The sequence below is a fragment of the Myotis daubentonii genome, chromosome 4 (assembly GCF_963259705.1).
Source record: "Myotis daubentonii chromosome 4, mMyoDau2.1, whole genome shotgun sequence".
Classification (NCBI taxonomy): domain Eukaryota; kingdom Metazoa; phylum Chordata; class Mammalia; order Chiroptera; family Vespertilionidae; genus Myotis; species Myotis daubentonii.
This window is the reverse complement of record NC_081843.1, coordinates 12680413-12699061: the sequence shown is the minus strand read 5'-3', so window position 1 is coordinate 12699061 and position 18649 is coordinate 12680413. Positions and strand designations below refer to the sequence as shown.

The 18649-nt window shown below is 46.4% G+C and overlaps 1 protein-coding gene across 2 annotated transcripts in view; it reads right to left on the bottom strand.

Moving 5' to 3' along the window:
* RAB40C (RAB40C, member RAS oncogene family) overlaps positions 1–18649 on the bottom strand; it is a 31763-nt gene that overhangs the window by 9591 nt on the left and 3523 nt on the right. For both annotated transcript variants that reach the window (XM_059692545.1, XM_059692544.1), the window contains exon 3: positions 31–91. In XM_059692545.1, coding sequence (XP_059548528.1) covers positions 31–91 — 61 coding nt within the window. The remainder of the gene's footprint in view (positions 1–30; positions 92–18649) is intronic.

Sequence of the window (18649 nt, the reverse complement as noted above, 5' to 3'; positions counted from 1 at the left end):
GGCACTCCAATCCCACACAGCCCGACTCACCAGAGCTCCAGCTTGACCCGCCGGCCATCCAGCAGAATGGTAGTCGTCTTGTAGTCGATCCCTGCAAGGAAGCAAAAAGGGCTGCTGAAGGGGACGCCTGGAGAGGAGCCTGCCAGGATCTGCCTTGCCAGCACTCAGTCTCTACAGGCTAGCGAGTCATGGAGGAACAGACTACCCCCAGCTGGAGCCTTCTTGTGGCTCCAGCCCAGGGACCCAGACTGCTGGGCACTACAGCACCAGTCAAAGGGAGGATGGCACAGGAGTAGAGTTCAGCAGGCCAGCAGGAGCTCATCTCCATCTGACCTACTTTATGTGGATCTCAAGTAGAGAAATTTCTGAGTTCTTGGATTCACCATAGCCCCTAGGTACTGACAATTGGAGTGTGCCTAGAATATTATTAAAGGTAAAGTAATTTCTAAAATGCCATTTCTCTGGAGAGCTCTCTGCAGAACCTATGCATGCCATATCTTTAGTTTTTAATATTTTTATATTTTTATGGGAAAAAGTCAGTTCAAGAGAAGTCGGAAGGATCAGGGACAGTGCTGGACATGTTACCTTACATGTAAGATCTTCAACTGGTTTATGGACCATCTGGAAACTTCCTAAAGGCTCAGTGTTTCCTCCCTCCTTCTTAAGCCTTAAAAAGGCTGTTTCATGACTTTTTATAACACTTACTCCAACAGGGCTTGGAAATGGGCATTTTAACATAAGTGTGAGCGTGCATGTGCAAGATGACCTCAGAGCTTCTGCACCCAGCACCCTCCTGGTGCCTCAGGCATTGGTGCCTCTTCCCCTACTCTATTTCTGCCTGGCCAACTCCTACCTGCAAGTGAAAACCTGGCTACCATGCATCAAATGACACTCAACAGAAGGAAAACACAACCCACAAAGTGGGAGAAAATATTTGAAATCACATATCTGAAAGGGATTGCTATCTAGGATATATAAAGAAATCTTACAACTCAACAACATAAAAACAAATGAAAAATTGGGCAAAAGACTTAGACATTTATCCAAAGAAGATATACAAATGACCACAAACACATGAAAAAATGCTCAATACCACTAATCATCAGAAAAATGCAAATTAAACCACAGTGAGATCACCTTATACTCATTAGATGGCTATTACCAAGAAAAACAGAAAGGTGAGGATGTGGAGAAATCAGAATCCTTGTACACTGCTTGTGGGAATGTAAAATGATGCAGTCACTATGGAAAACAGTATGGCCATTCCTCAAAGAATTAAACACAGAATTACCATATGATACAGAAATTCCACTTATGGGTTAGTACTCAAAAGAAATGAGAGCAGGAAATTGAACATATATATATTTGTACACCTGGGTTCATAGCAGCATTATTCACAATAGTCAAAGGTGGAAACAACACAAGTGTCCATGGAAGGATGACTACACATACAATGGGATTCAATTCAGCCTTAAAAAAAAGATGAAATTCTGACACATGCTATAACATGGATGAACCTTGAGGACACTATGCTTAGGGAAATAAGTCACAGAAGAACAAAAACTGTATGATTCCACTTCTGTGAGGTCCCTAGAGTAGTCAGTTTCAAAGACAGAAAGTAGATTAGAGGTTATCAGGGCTGGGGGAGGGGATTGGAAAGTCAGTATTTAATGAAGACAGAGTTTCAGTTTGGGAGGATGGAAAAGTCCCGGAGAGGATGGTGGTGACGGTCACACAACAGTGTAAATGTATTTATTGTGTCTCTGATCCGAACACCTAAAAATAATTAAAATGGTAAGTTTCATGTTACGTATATTTTACTACAATATTTTTTTAAAGTGAGAGGAGATTCTCTTGCACATATTCTCATGTGAAGGAACCATTCTTCAGGAAGAAACAAAACTCAGGCCTGTTGCCACCATACCTTCTCAGCATTTACCCTTCCCCCAGCTCTCATCTCCTGATAACCAGATTCTTTGGGTGGAAGCTCCTGGAATACTGTCAAACAGGAAGCACAGATTTGGCCCAGGACTTGCCTCCTCTCAATCCTGTCTCCAGAGCTGCTGTGAGAGGGACCCCATGAGGGTAATTTCCAGGAAGGCTAGATGTGGGTGCCCATCTTCTAGGCAACATCAGATCTGCCTCCATGTGGCAGATCAGCCACACAGGCTCAGAACTCAGGAGGAGACAGGGTACAGGGAGAAGGCTTCCACAATCCACCCAGCTCTGGGCTCCCTCCCACATCCAGCATGAGTGTTGTGCACCCTGGGCATTTTGCAGACCCATCTACCTGAGTTCCACCCAGGACATCAGGTCATTAATTGTGGTCTGTGTCAGAAAGGACGCTCCATCCCTGCTCTCCAGCAGCTCTGCTCAATACTGCCAAACACACGCATGGAACCAGTGGGGATAGGCACTCAGTGGGAACTGGTAACAAGGAGGGGCCACTGTCCTCCCGACACCCCTTCTGCTGCAGTTACCCACCTACCACTGGGTCAGAGAGTTCATTAGAGAACAAGATTCTCAGGGAACACTGCGGAGGAAAAGCTGAAGTTCAGTTTGATGGCTGAGCAACGTCACCATTAAAGTGATTTGGTCTCACAGAGTGACTGTGCTCTCTGGAGCCCTCTGGTGCTGGCACTGGCCTCTAAGGAAAGGTGGCCTCCATGCCTGGCTCCAGCCTGAGCACTCCCAGGAAGGCTGAGCACCTGTGTGAGTAAAGTGGGTAGCAAGTCCCTACACAGCAGAGAGCAGGGTCCAGCTGAGAGCTGAGGACTGCCCGGGAGCCAAGAAGTCAGTGAGGTGAGGCGGGTGGGGGAGGAAGGGGAACGGGAGACGGTGTGCATGGAGAACTCCTTCGCCGACACACTCACTTGGATATTGAAATATTAAAATTCAAGTATATTCTTCAAGCTTATTCTGTCCCCCACCCCGCCACGTCCAAAATCTGGATAAAAAATTACAGTGTGCTTTATAAATTCATAGAAAATATAAACATAGCAAATCCAAAGAGAGAGGCAGGTAGGAAGACAGAATCTTCCTCCTGTAAACAAAGATAGGTGTCAACCAAACTTCACTATGAATCAGCTCTGAGAATTCTTTGGTCTGAAGATTTGTTGCTGAAGAATGTCACTCACCCACTTTGAAATACGATGACCAGAGGCTTCATTCAAAACATTTAATACTGCCCTGGCCAGCATGGCTGTTGGTTGAGCGTCATTCCATACACCAAGAGGTCACAGGTTTAATTCCCAGTCAGGGCACTTACCCTGAAAACAGTATGCCCCAATAGGGGGCATGCAAGAGGCAGCCGATGCTACTCTCTCTCTCTCTCTCTCTCTCTCTCTCTCTCTCTCTCTCTCTCTCTCTCTCTTCCTCTGTCTAAAGTCAATAAAAACATAGTTGAAAAAAATTTAATGCCCTGTACAGCACAGTCATGACCATTCAGGACAGAAATCAGCTATGGGCACTGGAATCACTGCTGGTGCACAGGGGTTGAGCAGGCTTCTTGGGGACGGAAGCAGCTCACACCTGGGATGACCAGAGCTCAGATCCTAGGACTGTAGACACTCCCTGGATGGACACAGGGCTTGGGGAGGCCACCAGCAGGTGACCAGAGGCTCTCAGGGGAAAAGAGTGCTGTTCTGATTCCTAGCCCTTCTCATATGACCTTCTTACTATGAAGGCTTTCAGGGCTTTAGCTGTCCAGTGGTCTGGGGGTATTTTTCACTCTCTGTGCAGGGAACCCAGTTCACCCTTCAGGTCCCCAGTTCACCCTTCTAACCACATGCTCCTCTGTCCCACATCCTGGGCCCCCATTAGCCAGGGAGTGACCTCTGGGCTAATGGTCAGTTTTCTCATCTATTCCCCCATGGCTATAGTTTTGTTCCACTTTCTGGAAAATGCCTTCAACTTAATCTTCCAGCCCTTCTAAGATCTTTTAAAAAATTCTGTTATTGCCCTAGCTGGTTTGGCTCACTGGATGGAGTGTCGGCCTGGGGACTGAAGGGTCCCAGGTTCGATTCCGGTCAAGGACATGTACCTTGGTTGCAGGCACATCCCCAGTAGGGGGTGTGCAGGAGGCAGCTGATCGATGCTTCTCTCTCATCGATGTTTCTAACTCTCTATCCCTCTCCCTTCCTCTCTGTAAAAAAATCAATAAAAAAATTATTAAAAAAAATAAAATAAAAAATTCTGTTATTTTAAAAGCTCTGTCTGTTTTTTTGGAATGTTCCTTTCTAACAGCATCCTGTTCTTGGATGCAGTAATTCTTTATGTTAGACAACATTAATTATAAGGTTGCTAAGGTTCCCGAATGTGTTCCTCACCTTGTGGTGGCCCTTGGCTGTCCATTTACTCCTCAGAGATCCTAAAAACCTGTAGGAGCCCTGGCTGGTGTGGCTTAGTTGGTTGGAGTGTTGTCCCATGCAGGTTCGATTCCTGGTCAGGGCACATGCCCAGTTTACAGGTTCAATCCCCGGTTGGGCTGTGTACTGGAAGCAACTGATCAATATTTCTCTCTCACACTGATGATTCTCTCTCTCTCAAGTCAATAAAAAACATATCCTCGGGTGAGGATTAAAAACCCCTGGGAAGTTCTAAGTGACTCTGTCTTGTGAACTGGGCTTACAATAAAGCTGCCAGGACCCTTGGGGAGTGTGGGGCTCATGTCTCTTGGACTGATGACTATTCCAACAAAGACTGTCTGCTGCCACAGGGCCCCTACCTGAGCACTAAGGATGAAGGGCAGCCAGGGTCTCCTCACTTGGAATGGACTTACACTTGGCCTCCACCGTGCCTGATTCTCTCAGAGGGTAGACCTCTTGTGTCCTTCCTGTGGGCCATCCAGCCATTCAGCCCCTGCCCTTACTTCAACCTATCCTCCTTGTGTTGAGTTCAGAGGGGCCTGGGGACATGGAGTGCAAGGTTCAGAGCTACAGGATCCATGCTGGCCCCTCACAGCCCAGGCTTTAGCTCTCTGCACTCAGCTGTGGCAATAGCACCTGCTTCCCAAATTGTCAACTTCTCCACCTGATGGCAAGTTTTTAAGAATGCATTTTCTATTGTTTCATGGGTTTCTGAAGGGAATGGCAATTCACCTGACATGAATTACTTTCTCAATTTCTATTATACAGCAGGCATTGTTCCAGGAGCTAATGGACTCATGATGCCAAGCTGCCCCGTGCCACGTTTTTCAGGGCTGCCACCACCTTGCAAATCACAGGAGACAGGGTTTTGTTCATAAATTTACCAAGAGAAGTCTCATCACCCAGAGTGACACCTACACCAGGTACATTTTAACTGTCATCTTCTCAGCATTTAGTACAACTGTAACCAAGCACCGACAGACTGAAATACAAATGATCTTACGACACCTTGCACCCTTTCTTTCCCTTTTAAATTACAGGTATATGTACATGTGCACATGTCTATTTTAGTTTTGAATATAAGTAGAATACATTATCTATGAATGTCATTCCTTTTAAGAACAGTAAAGGGGATGCTGCAAAGCAATGGTCCAGCAGGACATGCCTGGGCTCAGTATGGCACATGCTGGTGTCCTCCCCACACCATGTCCCTGCATCACTGACCTAATGTCCCAGTGATGTCCCTCATGACCCTATTTGTCCCTGACAACAGCCAAGGCAGGGAGGAGGACAAAGCAGATCACTGGCTCCAGAAAAATGCTGACGGAGGCTGAAGTTGCAGGAACATTGTAATTACTTGTCTGCTGACTGCTGTCCTTCGAAGAGGTATTTCAAAGTACAAATTCAGAGAAAGGAGGTGGAGGAGGAAGGAGGAATGGTACAAAATGATCATTAAAGTCTCAATTTTCTAGAAAGTCACTTTATTTTCTGACAGTCACCCTTGACCTGGTGATTAGGGGAGTTCACCAGGGCACCTCTCCTGCCCACTGAGACCCACTTCATCAGGGGCTGTAAACAGAGTTGTGGGGACGCATGGGAAGAAGGCTGAGGGCTGGGTGGCACTGACAAACAGGACATCAGCTCTGTCTTCACCTGCCCTCTCCTCCAGACCGGGGACATCGGCCACCTGAGTGGGACATCCATGGCCACGTGGCCAGACTATCAAGGATCATCTGCACAATCCACTCTTCTTGGGCCAGTTAATCTGCACAGCACAGCAGCCACTCTGCTGGCTGAAGTCAAGGCACAGTGTTCCATCAGGAGTCTTGGGACAGAGCAGGCTGAAAGTCCCAATTTCCTCCCCCACATCCCTTCCTTTAGAGCAGTGGTTCTCAACCTTCTGGCCCTTTAAATACAGTTCCTCATGTTGTGACCCAACCATAAAATTATTTTCGTTGCTACTTCATAACTGTAATGTTGCTACTGTTATGAATCGTCATGTAAATATCTGATATGCAGGATGGTCTTAGGTGACCCCTGTGAAAGGGCCATTCGACCGCCAAAGGGGTCGCGACCCACAGGTTGAGAACCACTGCTTTAGAGGTTCACAATGCTCGCATATCTGTTAGCACTGACACAGGACAACAGACCCCCAAGTAAACCCACCCTCACTAAAGCCCTAGGAAATTACAAGGTAATCAGGGAAAGGGAACAAATACACATGAATAAGAACCAAAAATTCTCAGATGTCTGCTCAATGCTCAACTGTCTGAGATCCACCCTCAGCTTTGTTTTGGGTGCATAAGTCAAGATTGCTGGATGTTTTCAAGTTCAATTTTCCACTGTTCAGAGGGAGCAGGGACCGGTCAGTCTGAGGACCACTATAAACAACTTGGCAGTCCTCCAGGTGAGGGCACTTCCCACAAACCTGCCCAGATTCCACTTGGAGCAAATGGAGGGAGCAGGCAAGGAAGGATGCCACCTGCCCAGGCAGCATGTTCATGACCACCTGCTTTCTGTTTGAGGTTCCAGTCTTAAATGGAAGAAACTGCAGCCCTAAATGTGTAATCATCAAGCTATTTTCCAACATAATTAAAAGCCACAGGAAGGCCCGGCCAGTGTGGCTCAATGGTTGAGCATTGACCTATGAACCAGGAGGTCACAGTTCGATTCCCAGTCAGGGCACATCCCGGTTGCGGGTTTGATTCCCAGTAAAGGGCATGCAGGAGGCAGCTGATCAATGATTCTTTCTCATCCTTGATCTCTCTCTCTCTCTCTCTCTCTCTCTCTCTCTCTCTCTCCCCCCCCCCCTCCCTTCCTCTCTGAAATAAAAATATTTAAAAAGAATGAAACAGAAGCCTTGGCTAGTGTTCTCAGTGGTTAGAGCATCAGCCTGGGAACCAAAGGGTCGTGGTTTTGATTCCCAGTCAAGGGCACGTACCTGGGTTGCGGGTTCGTTCCCTAGCCCGGTCAGGGTGCATACAGTAGGTAACCAATTGATATACCTCTCTCACATTGATCTCTCTCCCTCCCCCATGCCCTTCTGCTCTCTCTCAAAGGAAAAAATATTCTCAGGTGAGGATTAACAAAGAAAAAAAAAAAAGAATGAAACAGAAAATGCTAACCAATGTTTTACTTTGCAGTGTTTAAACAGAGGACCAGAAACTAGAATGCTGGCTAGTGTCCGAGGGAAAGAAAACCATTCCCAGCAGGTTCTCCCTATTGTGGCAGCTCCATGATAGAACTAGAAGCATCCCCGGGCAGTGTGGACCATGAATGTCAAGCCCTCACACCAAGTCAGGTGACTCAGCCGAACACAGGTCACCTAGTGACTTCAGGGAAGGCTCCAGTGCAGCACGGCCCCTCCACACTGGCAGGAGATGCTGTGGTGTCAAAAGCCGAGGCTGTTGGCTTTCTACACAGTTCCCAGATCTCACTTCCTGGGATACACAGACCCCCAGCCAGGATGTCTGAATGAGGCACATGCCTGTGTTTCAACATGATATCCAACTCATAGCATGAGGATGCCACCCCCAACCCAAGACAGGCAGCTGCTGTTTCTTAGTGTTATTCCTTAGGGAGGGAAAATAAGTTCCCAAAGGCAGACAAATGGCAAACAGGAATGTCAGGTCTTCTAGGAACCAGAAAAGCTTTCCATAACACAGGCGGGGAAGTGCCCTGCGATTCACACACCAGCCATTCAGGCAGGTCCAGGCATGCATGTAGCCTGAGACACTTGACCAACCTTCACTCTTACTCTCCCAAGGGTAAGGTACATGTCTATACCAAGGAAATGCACCTTGTACCACAGAGTGGGGACAGAAAAGGGAATCCCACATGTCCCAGTGGGCATGCAACTGGGTGCAGCCCCAAGGAGGCAACACTAAGCAGTGTGCAGGCACTCTCAGGTGGACCAAGGATCCCACCTCCTGGCACTCATGCTTCTGGGTACACCCCTCCCCTGATACTTGCTTCTGACCAAGCAAGTAGGGCCAAGTAATGGATGTCCCCTCTGATCACATTACATGAGACTCCTGCAGGCAGATTCTCTCCCTTGCTGGCTCTATGAACAAGCTGCCCTATGGAGGGGCCCATGTGGCCAGGAACAGAAGATGGCCAGATGCTGATAACAACCACATGAGTTTAGAAAGGATTCTGCCCCAGCCCACACCTGACTACAGCTTGTGGGAAACCCCAAGGCCCTGTGAAGACCCAGCTAAACTGTGCCCAGATTTCTGACCCCAAAAAACCTATGTGCTAATAAGTGGGTGCTGTTTTTTGTTTTGTGTTTGTTTGTTAATCCTCATCCAAAGGTATTTTTCCACTGACTTTTAGAGAGAGTGAAAGGTAAGGGGAGAGAAAGAGAAAGAGACACAATTGGTTGCCTCTCACAGGTGGCCTGAGCAGGGCCAGGGATCGAGCCTATAACCGAGGTACATGCCCTTCACCAGAATCAAACCCAGGACCCTTCAGTCTGTTCTATCCACTGACCCAAATCGGTTAGGGCTGGGTGCTCTTTTAAGATGCTCAGTTTTACCTCAAACAGATTGTCAAACTGCAGCAGGAAGGCCGGGGAGGGTTGGGGGGCAGGAGGTAGGGGGGTAAGAGATCAACTAAAGGACTTGTATGCATGCATATAAGCATAACCAATGGACATAAGACGCTGGGGAATAGGGGAGGCTAGGGGACTGTCTAGGGCGGGGGGATAAAATGGACACATATGTAATACCCTTTGTAATACTTTAAGCAATAAAAAAAATAAAAAAAAAGATAAAAAAAAAAAGATGCTCAGTTTGTGGTAATGTCTTGGGATGCTGTAACAGAATATTACAGATTGGGGAGCTTATAAACAACAGAAATGTATTCCTCACAGTTCTGGAGACTGGATGTCCAAGATCAAGGTTCCAGCAAAGTTGGTGTCTAGTGAGAGCCCACTTCCTTGTTCACAGACAGCTGACCTCTTGCTGTGTCCTCACAAGGCAGAAGGGGCAAGGGAACTCTGTGGAGTCTTTTATAAGGCACTATGCAATTCATGAGTCCACCCTCAAGACCTAGTCGCTTCCCTAAGGCCCTACCTCCCAATACCATTGGGGATTAGGTTTCTACACAGGAAGTTTAGGGGTGGGGAGACACATTCAGTCCACAGCAATAACTAATACCAATTATTGAAAACATACACTCCTCTGACCAGGCACTGTAGCTATAAAAATCTATCAAAACAACAAGAGAACTTTTTATAAAGGTGGGGTAACAGAGTAGTGGCCCAGAGATGCCCACATCCCAATTCCTGGAACCTGAGAACATGCTTCCTATAGGGCCAAGGGACTTTGCAGATGTGACGGGGGTCATGGGCCTTGAGAAGCAAGAGGACTCTGAGTTATCCTGGTGGGCCCAATGTCATTACTTGAGTACTTAAGGGTGGGGACCCTTTCCTGGATGAGTCAGGGAGATGAGATGGAAGGAAGAGAGAAAAAAGAGAGACTCAAAGACTAGGAGGGACCTTAACCTCACTTAGAAGACGGAGGAAGGGGAACACAAGTGAAGAATGTGGGCAATCTCTAGAAGCTGGCATGACCCTCAGTGTACAGCTACCAAAGAAAAGGGACCTTGGTCCTATAATGCAAAGAACTGAATTCTGCCAACAACTCAATGAGCAAGGAAAGAGACCTCCCTTAGAACCTGCAGAAAGCAACGCAGTCCAACACCTTAACTGTTGACTTATGACCTACACGCAGAATTTTAAGATAATGTTACAGCAGTAACGAAGAAATATCCAGGTATAAACATAATTAAAGGCTATATACTATTTACATTTTTTTATTACAAATAAACTGAATACAAATTTTAAAAAAATCTATCTACTGTGGATGATTAAATAACAGAAGATGACCCACAAAATGGAGGTTATATGGCTGTTATAAAGAAACAGGCATCTGCCCTAGCTGGTTTGGCTCAGTGGATAGAGCATCAGCCTGCAGACTGAAGGGTCCCAGGTTCGATTCTGGTCAAGGGCACATGCCTAGGTTGTGGGCTTGATCCCCAGTAGGGGACGTGCAAGAGGCAGCCAATCAATGATTCTCTCTCATCATTGATGTTTCTATCTTTCTTTCCCTCTCCCTTCCTCTCTGAAATCAATAAAGATATATTTTTAAAAAATGTTTAAAAAAAGAAAAGAAAAACAGGCATCTGCTGAAATGAAAGCAGAATGTGGAGCTAACGGAAATTTTAAACCCTCCTGATGGGATAGAAATTGTTCAACTGCTTTGGAAAACTGTTTGGTGATATTTACTAAGGCTGAATATATGCATACCCAACAACCCAGAAATCCTACTCCACAGTATCCCTGACAGAAATGCATGCATATGTGCACCAAAAACATGTACAGGCAGACTTCATTTTATTGCTCTACACAAGTGTGCATTTTTTACAAATTGAAGGCAAGACCTCCACCAGCAAAAAGATTACAACTCGCTTTACTGAGGTGATCTGAAACCGAACCCACAATATTTCCAAGGTGTGCCTGTATGATAATTTTCATAGGAGCACTATTCAGAATAACTCAAGCATAAAAACTATCCAAAAGTCCAACTGCAGAAGAGTAAACACATGGCAGTACTCACAGTGAAATCTATTCAACACAAAGGAGTGAACTACAACTACACACAATAGCATGGCTGAACCTCATAAAGAAGCCAGAGACACAAGAGTACATATGGTGTGATTCTATTTATAGAAAACCCTAGAAATGCAAACTAGTCTATATCATAAAGGTCAGCGATTGCCAGGTCTGGGGGCAAAGGGAGTTGGTATGCAAAGAGCACAAGACTGAATGTGACCATGGTTTCTCAAGTGTGCACGCCTGTCAAAACTCATTAAACTTCAAATTTTAAAATGGATACAGGCTTTTGGTGCATAAATGATATTTCAATAAAGTTGATCAAAAGAAGGAAAGACTGACATTATCAAACACTGGCCAAGGTGTAGAGCATGGAACTCTTACATGTTGCTGGTGGGAACTCAAAATGAGAGAGTCACTTTAGGGCACAGTTTGGCAAGTTCTGGTAAGTTAAGCAGACACACAAGGACTTGTGCATTGAGAATGTGCTTCAGCCCTAGCCAGTCTGGCTCAGTGGATAGAGCATCAGCCTGCGAACTGAAAGGTCCCAGATTCGATTCCAGTCAAGGGCACATGCCCGGGTTGTGGGCTTGATCCCCAGTGGGGGACTTGTAGGAGGCAGCCGATCTATGATTCTCTCTTATCATGGATGTTTCTCTCTCTCTCTCTCTCTCTCTTTCTCTCTCTCTCTCTTCCTTTCTCTCTGAAATCAATAAAAATATATTTTAAAAAATCTTAAAAAAGAGAGAATGTGCTTCATGCCACTTGAACCATACACTTAGAAATGTATGATAAATATGCTATTTTACAAAAAAAATAAAATTTTAAAAAATGTTTAAAAGATTTGTATAAGAATGTTTATAGCAGCATTATTCATAATAGCCAAAGTCAGTAAATAACCAAAACTGTATCAATAGGTAAACAGGTAAACAAATTAAGGTATATTTGTGCAAAGGAATGCTATTCAGGAATAAAAAGAAATGAATATGAACGAATTTCACATACATTATGCTGAGTGAAACAAACCAAAGTAAGGAAGACCATATTGTATGATTCAATTTACAGGAAGTTCTGGAGAGGAAAAAGTACCCTAAAGTGACAGGAAGCAGACCATGGGGGCTGGGGCTATGGGACTGACTTCCAAGGGGCAGGAGAGAACTTTTAGGAGTGGTGAAAATGTTCTAGGTCTCAATTAGAGCAATAGTTATACAGATACTAGAGGCCTGGTGCATGAAATTCTGGGGGGGCGGGGGGAGTCCCTCAGCCCTGCCTGTACCCTCTCACAATCCGGGACATCCCTCTAGCAATTCAGGACTGCTGGCTCCTAACCGTCTGTCTGCCTGCCTGCCTGATCACCCCTAAACACCTCTGCCTCGGCCCCCACCGCAGCAGCTTCGTCTGGAATGACATCGGAATGACGTCTGGAAGGTTGTTCGGCTGTCCCGTCTAATTAGCATATTATGCTTTTTAAAAAATTTTGTTTTATTGCTTAAAGTATTACAAAGAGTATTACATATGTCTCCCCCCCCCCGACATTCCCCCGGCCTCCCCTACCCCTCAGTGTCTTATGTCCATTGGTTATGCTTATATGCATGCATACAAGTCCTTCTGTTGATCTCTTACCCTCCCCCGCCCCCCAACCCTCCCCAGCCTTCCTGCTGTAGTTTGACAGTTTTCGATGCTGCTCTGCCTCTGTATCTATTTTTGTTCATCAGATTATAATGGTCTGTATTATCCATAAATGAGTGAGATCATGGCATATTATGCTTTTATTATTATAGATATACACTTGTCAAACTCATCTAACTTAAAAATGGGTGTATTTTCTTGTATATAAAGTATATGTCAATAAAATTTATTATTTTTTTAAAAGTAAACCCACAGCATATTAACTGACCTGCTCAGAGTTAGGTTAGTAGGCCTTTTGACCATGAGGACCTGAATTACCCTACAGTGGTAGGCAAACTGTGGCTCGCGAGCCACATGTGGCTCTTTGGCCCCTTGAGTGTGGCTCTTCTACAAAATACCGACTTCTGCACATGGGCCACGAAGTTTCAATTGCACTGTACATGCGTGCCCACACGTGGCATTTTGTGGAAGAGCCACACTCAAGGGGCCAAAGGGCCGCACGTGGCTCGTGAGCTGCAGTTTGCCAACCACTGACCTACTAGATAGGGCTGAATACAGTTCAAAGCCAGGTGTGAACACCCAATCCATGCCATGCTGACTGCACAGATATTCTGGGAACAAGGATGATCTTCAGGTCCCTTATGCCTGCCCTTCTATGGGCCAGGTCTACCACCACAGGCGCATGAACAAGCCTATCACTAAGGACAGAGAAGAAGGGAGGAGCTGCCTGGTGAAGGACGAAAAGAAAGCAGAAGTTACCTAATACATTTCAAAATGCCTTTGTGTCTACACTGGCATGCCGGGTTTTGGGAGAAACACCAGAGCAGTTTGTGGACTGGTTTCCTGTGAAGGAAGAGCTTTTCCTTAATGCCTTAAAAACCACACCAGACCAAACCAAACCAAAGCTTCCTGCTGTCCATAAAAGACACACACACACAAGCACATCCACACACAGAAACAGGCGAAATACAGGACATTTTAAAAAATAAATCATAACCCCAAACAGAGATAACCACCATTAATGTTTTCATGTATTTCACTCCACAACTCTTTCATTTGACACCCATAGATATACTATATAATTAAGCATACATTTTCCCCACTTAAAATATCAGAGATTACCCCATATCATTGAATATTCATTAAATATTCCTCCAAACCAACACTTTTAAAGGCTGTATAATAATCTCATCCTATGAATATACCATACTTCTACTGTTGGACCCTTAGGCTATTGCAATTTTTGTTTTTTTAATAAACAAATACAAAACCTTGATTTCCTCTAGTTGTGTCCCTTATTATTCTCCAGGAGACATTTCTAATCACTTGGGAAGTAAAAGGGAAGGCTTCTTTAAGGCTCTGGATACATGTCGCACAGTCCCTTACAGAGCACCACACACACCCCCCTGTGCACTTTTAGTGCTGAGTGTTACCAGACTCACCTCTGTGATAGACTTACAGGTGAGTGTTTCATCCTATTTAATTTTAAGGTTAAACATCTTTCCATGTATTTTTCACGACAGCAATTTTCAACCGGTGAGCTGCAAGAATTTCACAATAGCTGTCCAGTACAAATAAATAAAAATTACACTTTTTTTTTGGTCAGATCAGCAAAAAATGTTTTTTTGGTGTGCTGCAGAATTTTAGTAATTAGTTTATGTGTCCATGAGATGAAAAAGGTTGAAAATCACTGATTCATTAAAATCTCCTGTGACTCTTTGTTATGGCCCTGGCCAAGTGGCTTGAAATAAGGAAAATACTCCCTCTGATGACAACGTCACCAAGTTGTTCCTATCCATCAAGGGGTCTGATCACTGCTGATCTGGACCAAATCAAGTCACTGCCAGCCCCAGTAACCAAGAGAGCAGTGTGCATGTACATGTGTGCATGCAAGCATGAGTGTGAGCGTGAACTCAGGACCACCGACTCTTGTGGGAGATCTGTGCCACAAGACAGTGTGGCAGCTTCTGCAGGCTCATGAGGACTATCTGCCACACTACTCCTGAGATCTGTGCCCAGAGACAGGCCTTCCCCTTGCACACCTTGCATCTTTAAGAAAACCAGACTCAGCTCCTAAAGCCTTCCAGCAGTTTGAGGCCCGCCAACACTGGAACCAGGAAGAGAGAGGACCAAATAGGAAACAGAAATCAACACAAAATGATTAGGTAACTAGAGGAGACTCACTGAACAAGTGCTAAGTGTGCATCCCCAGAGGCTTTGGGATGGATACCAACAATAGTACCTGGGCGGGGCGGGGGCGCGGAGAGTCATTGCTGCTGCCAAGTTAAGAGCTCCCAATTCATCTGCGGTGACTCTTGGACCTAAACACAGAACCTCAGTACCCTGTTAGATATCATCACGTTCCTTCAGTCACTCAAGGCTGTACAAAGCAACTAAGTCCTGATAACGTCACTTAAGCTGTCACCCATATCTCCCAGCAGAGACCTGAGTAGCAGGCACTCACCCTACCTTGGCCCAGTTGACAGACAACTGCTGCCTGGGAAGGTCCAGGCTGGTAATGAACCAGCTTATGACCCCAAGAACTGCTGGAAGGAACACAGGCCCACCTCAGCCACAGTGTTGCCACTTAACCTAGGAACCACCTGGAGGTTTCCTGGGCTCACAAACACCTGCTCATCACCCAGCTTAGATCTCTGTCTAGGGTTTACATTTATTCACTTGCCCAGAGATCTGGCACCCGGCTGTCCACACTCTGACACCTCAAAATCTGTGGAGTGGCTGCCTTTCCAGCACTTGGACCTTCTTCCATTCTCTGTTCTTCCTTAAAGATGCCAGGCCCTAACTGGTTTGGCTCAGTGGATAGAGCATCAGCCTGCGGACTCAAGGGTCTCAGGTTTGATTCCGGTCAAGGGCATGTACCTTGGTAGCGGGCACATCCCCGGTGGAGATTGTGCAGGAGGCAGCTGATCGATGTTTCTAGCTTTCTATCCCTCTCCCTTCTTCTCTTTAAAAAAAAATCAATAAAATATATTAAAAAAAAAAAAAAAAGATGCCGGGACACCTTCTCCGTAGTGGAGGACTCCCTCTCTAGGGATGTTGGCCTCCTGACACCACACCCCTTGCTTCCCTTGTTTAGACCACTCCTCACCTTGCCTCCCTCTTCACCATCCTGAAGACGACTTTCCTAGCACTGCCCCAACCCGTCATGAATCACTTCCCGCTTGAGTCTAACTAAAGTGCCATACCCCTCTGGGACATCAACACCTAATGCCTTGAGGGGCCAAAGCTTATCTGGTCATGCCCACCATCCTGCTTAGGTCCTTGGGTCTTCACCTCCTCCATCAGTGTCGAATTTACCTGTCCTCCATCCCTCCTCTACCCTTTGAAGGGCACATGTCCACAATCAATGAGATACTAGTATTCCCATCTTGGCTATATTCCCTCGGTTACTACCTCAAAGTTCAAGTTCACTTTATTCACTATATTTACCCTCATTTCCCATCCTAATGATGACCCCACACACCTAGTGGTCTCTGATTTCTGCACTCACAGTCTCAACATCCTGCTCCTTAGAGCCCAGGGCACTAAATTCTGCCCCACAAGCCATCTCCCCTCCCATCTCCCATTTTTTCTGCAGTTTGCTCCAAGCCAGGGTGCCAGACATTGAAAGATCTCCCCCCACTTTCTCCAAACGCCCAAAGAAGGACGCCCTGACTGATGTGGCCCCAGGTCCCACAACAACCCACCAAGAGGCATGCCACCCCCGTTATAAGTGCTGCCCACTACGCAGGCCTAACTACAACTCCATCCCTCCTCCTCCTCCTCACCCATGCCCCAGACCAAGTAAGTGGCCAGCTTCTCAGGGACCAACCACTTCATACTTTGCCAACTGCAATTCATACAGAACAGGAGGCAAAAGTGCCTACTAGACCTTCGCATCTTCCCCACTTCCTGTAACGTATTTCTATTTAGTTCATCATCCAGACATAAACACTCTTGGCTAATGGGAACAATGACATTACATATACACAACACGACACAGCAGTGTCACTGTGACCACACAACCTTGAAAGAGGGACCCAGCTCTGCACAGTAGAGCATTTGCTCTATTAACTGCTTAGCTTACATAAAGTGCTAAAGATTGGTGAAAAACTTAAACACTGAAAATATTCTGCCTACTCAACTGTTTTCTGAAAATTTAGGAAAGGCCACACCAGTCCAAGTTACAAATCAGCCAAGTTAGCATAATCTGAAGCAGATAAGGTAACCTGTTTCCTCTCCCCGTGAGGCCTGACACCCTCCAGGCAGGAGGGGCAAGCTGATCTTTTACATCACAGCAGGTGAGTGCCTCTGGCAAAGGGGTAGACAGCCACAGATGGGTCTATGTGTGGTCCTTTGTGGCCGTCTGGAAACCTCTCTGTAAAGCCGTGGTTGGCGGGTGACCTAGAAGCTCTCGGGCTTCTGCTGCTCTGTTGGATGCAGACAGGAGGGAGGCAGCAGGGCAGGAGCAATGTAGTGAAGGGAATAAATGGGCCCCAGATCAGAGGAAGAAGGCAGCCCTGGACCAGGGACAGAGGTACCAGGAGAAGGAAGGAGTTCAGTTTGGGATGCACTGAGAACAAGTAAGCCAAATGCATAGGGAAGCGCTGGATAAGAGGGTCATCGGAGAGAGGAGTCAGGCCCAGGCCCAGGCCCAGGGTGGAGGTGAGGGCAGAGCACAAGAGTACCTAGCGAGAAGGAGGTCACTCCCACCAATCAAAGTGCCAGACTCCTGAAGAAGGGGGTCACACAGCCAGCACTAAGAAGACAGTGGTGCCGGGCCTCCTGCTGCCTGAGGTAGCTGTAGGTTCTCAGCCTGTCTGAGCCTTAGTTCCTCATTTGTAAAATGTGATGGTGATGGTACCTGCATCACAGGATGGCAGTGAAGACCAGATGAGGAGCAGCACCGAGGAGCTCAGCCCTGGGCCTAGCACATATCACTCAGGCCAACACCCACCTCAGAACCCACCTCAAAACCTGGCATCGGACAGAGAGAAGGCAAACCCCAATAAATCGCCCAGAAAATGGGCAAAAGCCAGACATGAGAACCCAACCAAGTACAGCGGGAGAGAGGAACTGGGAGGGATTGTGAGGTACCCGTCAGAATGGGGATGCTGCATACAGGCTGCTCCTTCACTTAGAACACACATCTATCTAGTTAGTGCCTCTTGTGTGCAGAGCCCATGCTACTGTTGAGGACCCAGATGAGACACCAGGGTGTACAGGCCAGAGGCACGTCTGACTAAGGAAAACGGTATGGAAAAGTGTTTGAAGACACCAAATACTCTGAAATTTGAACTGAGGACTGAAACCCACTTGCAGCCCGGTGAAAAGAGACATTTGGAATTGTCTAGTGAAAAGCCATGGAGCTGGGGGACAGGGCGAGCTCAGGGCCAGCTGCTGGGTCGCTGACATGGACCATAGCCCACACTCTGGCACCGTAGGGGTGTAGGCACACAGCATCCTCCTCCCACAGGCACAGTACTAACATAGAAATAACCCGTAGGGCCCTAGCCAGTTTGGCTCAGTAGATAGAGCATCAGCTTGCCAACTGAAGAGTCCCAGGTTTGATTCTGGTCAAGGGCACATGCCCGGGTTGTGGGCTCAATCCCCAGTGGGGGGCATGCAGGAGGCAGCCAATTGATGATTCTCTCTCATCCTTGATGTTTCTCTCTCTCTCTCCCTCTCCTCTCTGAAATCAATAAAAATATATTAAAAAAAGAAAACCTTTAAAAGCTTATTAAGACCCATATTTTAGAAAGAGAGAGAGAGAGAAAGAAAGAGAGAAAGAAAGAATGAACGAACCAGCAGGCCCAAATATTACTGGCAGACCTCAGCGCTTGCCCGACTTTATCCATACCTGTCACAACTGTCTCACTCCTCCTGCTCATCGGACCTCCTTCTTCCCTCTCTGCGTGCCCCGGACTCAAAGGACATGAGCATCCTATATACTCAGCAGCTCCCACCAATACTGACCCCCCGATGAGCAAACAGAGAGAGATGGAGTTATTCCTATTTTCAAGTCTTTCAAGATGCG